At 51.5% G+C, this 4,416-nt stretch overlaps 1 protein-coding gene across 1 annotated transcript in view; it reads left to right on the top strand.

Annotated features, from left to right (window-relative positions):
* The first annotated feature begins 3,131 nt into the window (after nt 1–3,131).
* Nucleotides 3,132–4,416, top strand: part of Nos3 (nitric oxide synthase 3) — a 23,194-nt gene continuing 21,909 nt past the window's right edge. The window contains exon 1 of the mRNA XM_005367406.3: nt 3,132–3,323. Within this exon, the coding sequence (XP_005367463.1) occupies nt 3,160–3,323 (164 nt within the window). The 5' untranslated portion in view covers nt 3,132–3,159. The remainder of the gene's footprint in view (nt 3,324–4,416) is intronic.

Consider the following 4,416-nt stretch of genomic DNA (forward strand, 5'->3'; position numbering starts at 1 on the left):
AGTAGATAGATAGATAGATAGATAGATAGATAGATAGATAGATAGATAGATAGACAGACAGACAGATAGATAATAGACAGATAGACAGATAGATAATAGACAGATAGACAGATAGATAGATAGATAGATAGATAGATAGATAGATAGATAGATAGATAGACAGACAAGATACCACTATGTGATGTTTGAGTACATATATACCCCATGTCACGTTGAAATTCCAGTGACCCAGACATGGTAGAACACGCCTGTAATCCCAGCACTTGGAAAGTCGAAGCGGGAGGCCCAGGAGTTCAAGCCCCTCAGCTATATAACAAGTTTGAGAGCAGCCTGGGCATTTCAAACATTTGTTATCATTTATGCTAAAAAAACAGACAGACAAATATATTTAGACCCCTTTTTTCTTGAGTTGTTTGCATTTGGGGTATATTGTCATTATCATTCTCCATCCTCGCCCTGCTGTGCACTAGAAAGTCAGGAATTATTGGTAGAGAAAACTGAACCTTGGCCAGCCTTTCCTTGTCTCTCCCTCCCACTGCCACCACACTAGTCCCACCAGAGGTGCCTCAGTGCAGAGTCAGGACAACTGGAGGTGTCTCCTCACCTACTGGGAGAGCTTCTGCCTCTGACTTTTTCTGGATATATTTTCCTTTTCTCTAGCCTGGTGTGTTCTGCCCCACATGTCCATCTACTCTTATGGGTGAGCAATGCTCCTTCTTGAACCTGTTCCTTCACCCAGCCATACCTGTCCTGAGAATTTCTCCCCCTTAGCCTCCAAAACACAGCCCTGGGCACCTGATGCCTACACATGCATGTGCACGTGTGTGTGTGTGTGTGCGCGCGCGCACACACACACACACACTTGCAGAAGAAGTAATTTAGGAAGCACTTACTCTGCAGAGGGGGTCCAAACTCAGCAGGAGATCCTAAGGAGCAGAAAGGATTATCACATCTGAGCAGGCTGCTTAGAATCCACAACCCAAGGGCTAGAGAGACAGTCCAGTGATTAAAAGAGTTTGATGCTCCTTCAGAGAACCCAGGATCAGTTCTTGGCACCCACAGAGTAGCTCACAACCTCTTCTGGCCTCCCTCTAGGCTCTGCATATATATGGTGCCCATGCATATAAATGCAGGCAAAGGCTCTTACACATGAAATAGAAATAAATAATAAATCCAATAACCCCGAGGGCCCAAAGAAAGAGATGTTCCCAGTATATGGACTAAGGTGACAAAGAGTATGGAAGAGAGGTGCTAGAGAAGGCAGGAACCCCTTGGGGCTATATAGTGGTCCCAAACCAAGGGCATTGGAAGTTTAAGAGAATTACTGATAGACCAGGAAAAGAAGCAACAGGGCACAGGGGAAGGATTTAGAACAAGCTAATGAGTGTGGTATATGGGAGCAGGAAAGACACAGCAGCTGAGAGGAGCCTCATACAGCGAGTTCTAGGGTCTCAGCCTGCCCATCCGGGCATCCTGGCATCAAGAAAGTCACATAGGGGGGTTAGCTGGGCAGGATGAGGGATAGTATTAACAGAGGCCTGGAGGCACAAAAGCATAGGAGTGTTTGAGAAAGCCAATTTATCAAGAATAGACAAACAGCAAACTGGGGAGACAGGATAACCTGGCATGTTAGAGTAGCCCTGGCCCTAGTTTCAGTTGAAGGTTTCAAATGAAGGCTATAGAAGGACCTAGTAGTGGTGAGAAAGAAGGGATGGGAAACCTGGGGTCAAAAGACCTGGGTACTATGTGCTCTAGCCATAGTATGGGCAAGAAGTCCTGAAGGCGACAGCATGTGATGGTGCTGATAACCTTGACACTGAGGCCAGTCACAGCTTCCTTTCCAGATGCTCGGAAAGAGGAGTCCTGAAAGCAAGCTGGGGTGATTAAGGGCTGGCGGCTGACCCTCTGCTCCCCCTCCCACCAATCACCCGGGGAGACCAGCACTCACATTCAGGGATAAGCTCCTCCCTTCACCTCCTCCTGCCCCACCCCAAACTGGTGGAGCCCACCTTCTTAGTGACCCCAGAGATCAGCACAGCCCATTCCTTCCTGCTGATCCTGCCAGCCCCCCACCCAGACCCACCCCAATCTTATCCTCCTCTGCTTTTCAAGAGTCCAGCCAACACAAATCTACATGTTTGTTTGTCTGCCTGTCTGCCTCTCCCAGTCTCTGCCTCTCCCTGTCTCTAGGCTTCTGTTTTGTTTCTTTCTCATAGTTTCTTTTTTGGCTTCTGAAGTCTCAAACTCACAAGGCTTCCACTCCTGTGCGCCCAAATATCTAGCTCCTAGTTTTTTGCCAGCACTCAGCACAGAACTACAAACTCCAGCATGCATTTGTACCTAAGGTGCCCAAAAGGTGCTGGGATGTGCCTCCCCTGCATTCTGGGAATTGTAGTTTAGTTTACCTAGCCCACACTCGGTGCCCACCCCATCCCCCCCCAACTCATCTGCCTTCGCCCTGATGGTTAGGTCTTTCCACTGACCTGCTGCCCAGGGAAACATGCATCACTTAATGACAGGACTGGGGGTGGAGGCCATGGATGGCAGCTTCCTGCCTTTTTGTGTTCCCCCCACTTTGAGTCATGGGGTGTGGGGGTTTCAGGAAATTGAGATGGGAGGAGGAAAGATACCCTAATGCCAGCCACAGGAAAAAATGGCGCTGCATCTTTTATGAACCTGTGTCTCCAAGCCCCCAAAGGACCCTGGGATAGGAAGGGTAAAGAGCAAGAGGACCAGGATAAACCTAGAAATCCCTGTGACACTAGGAATACGATATTCCATTATCATCCTGCTATTGACCCTCCACTGTGACCTAACACCACAAACGCATCTTTCCACCCTTTCGTAGCTCCAGCCCACCGTTCCCCCTAAGACCAATTCCTACACTCAGTCCCAGGCCTCTGGACACCTGGGTTCCCACTTATCAGCTCTCGCCCTCAAGGCGGAACCCAGGCGTCCGGCCCCCCACCCTCTGGGCCAGCGGGCATGAAGCCGAGGTTTTAGAGCCTCCCGCCAGCCTTGTTCCTGTCCCATTGTGTGTGGGACAGGGGCGGGGCGAGGGCCAGCATCGGAGAGCCCCCTCCCACCACCCCCTCCCTGCTTCCTAAGGAAAAGGCCAGGACTCAGCAGAGCAGTCAGCAGAGTCAAGGTGCAGCTGGCATGGGCAACTTGAAGAGTGTGGGCCAGGAGCCCGGGCCACCCTGCGGCCTAGGGCTTGGGCTGGGCCTGGGGCTCTGCGGCAAGCAGGGCCCAACCTCTCCAGCACCAGAGCCTAGCCAGGCACCAGCATCCCTGACCCCGCCCCAACCAGCACCAGATCACAGGTGAGGGCCCCATGGCTATGACCAGGTAAGATCTCTGAGTAAAGGGGGTTTCTGAAGGGCTGAGGCCTAGAGTGGAGAGCCAGGAGGACCAGGCTACCAGTTCGGAAAGCGGCTAGTGTGAACTGGACAGGATGAGGCTACATGGCTGGGAAGAGACCAAACACAGAGTTGGCAGGTAATGGGTAAAAGTGAGAAATAAGGGGCCCGGCTACAGAACTGGGCCAGAGTTTGAATGTTGCTCACCTATCAAAACTGACCTCAAACAAGTTACTTAACCTCTCTGAGCCTCTGTGTGAATAAAATGTGGACTTGAATTACTTACCAAATTCATAAGAAGTCTTCAACAAACAGTAGTGATGGCACTTAACTTGAGAAGGCAGGAGCAAGGGAGAAGCCTTCTAGGAGCAGGGTTTCACATAACTGGGGAGAGCTGGGACTTGAGACCCAAACACTTGGGGTGGAGGATAAGGCAAAGTTGCTAGGCCCTTTCCCCCTTCAGGACTCCCTCCTCACCACAGCCCTTACCACATACAACCCTGCAGCCCTAGCCCTCGGGGATCTTCCCTGGGCCTGAGTCCCTGAAAAGAAGAAAGACCAAAAATCAGGGTGTCAGGCCAAGCGGCTCCTGCCAAACCTGAGGGTCTGGTGCAGCAGCTCAGGGACACCAGGGCCCCAAGTCCCTCCCTTCCTCCTGCGCAGGCAGGCGGTTCTGGGAGGAAGTGATAAGGCTTCTGAGGCTTCCCTTCACACGATGACTGCTGTCAAGAGGGGTGTGAGTGGGAGCAAAATCAGAGGACAGGACTCCCTGTGGGGGCTTCGCTCGGCTCAGGCCCCTCAGTAGGGCCCGTGCTTATTCCTATCCACTTGTCAAAATACAATCCTCAAGACAGGGTAATGTGTCGAAGGGAGAAGGGGCCAGCGTGGAGGACGACCACTGTGATCCCAGCGATTGGGAAGGGGAAGCCGGAGGCTCGGGAATTCTAGGCTATCCTCAGTCATATGGAGCTTGAGGCTAGACAAACCTGTCTCAACACACACCATACACACACACACCACACACACACACCACACACCACTCACACACCACACACAC

The sequence above is a fragment of the Microtus ochrogaster genome, unplaced genomic scaffold, assembly GCF_000317375.1.
Source record: "Microtus ochrogaster isolate Prairie Vole_2 unplaced genomic scaffold, MicOch1.0 UNK18, whole genome shotgun sequence".
Classification (NCBI taxonomy): Eukaryota; Metazoa; Chordata; class Mammalia; order Rodentia; family Cricetidae; genus Microtus; species Microtus ochrogaster.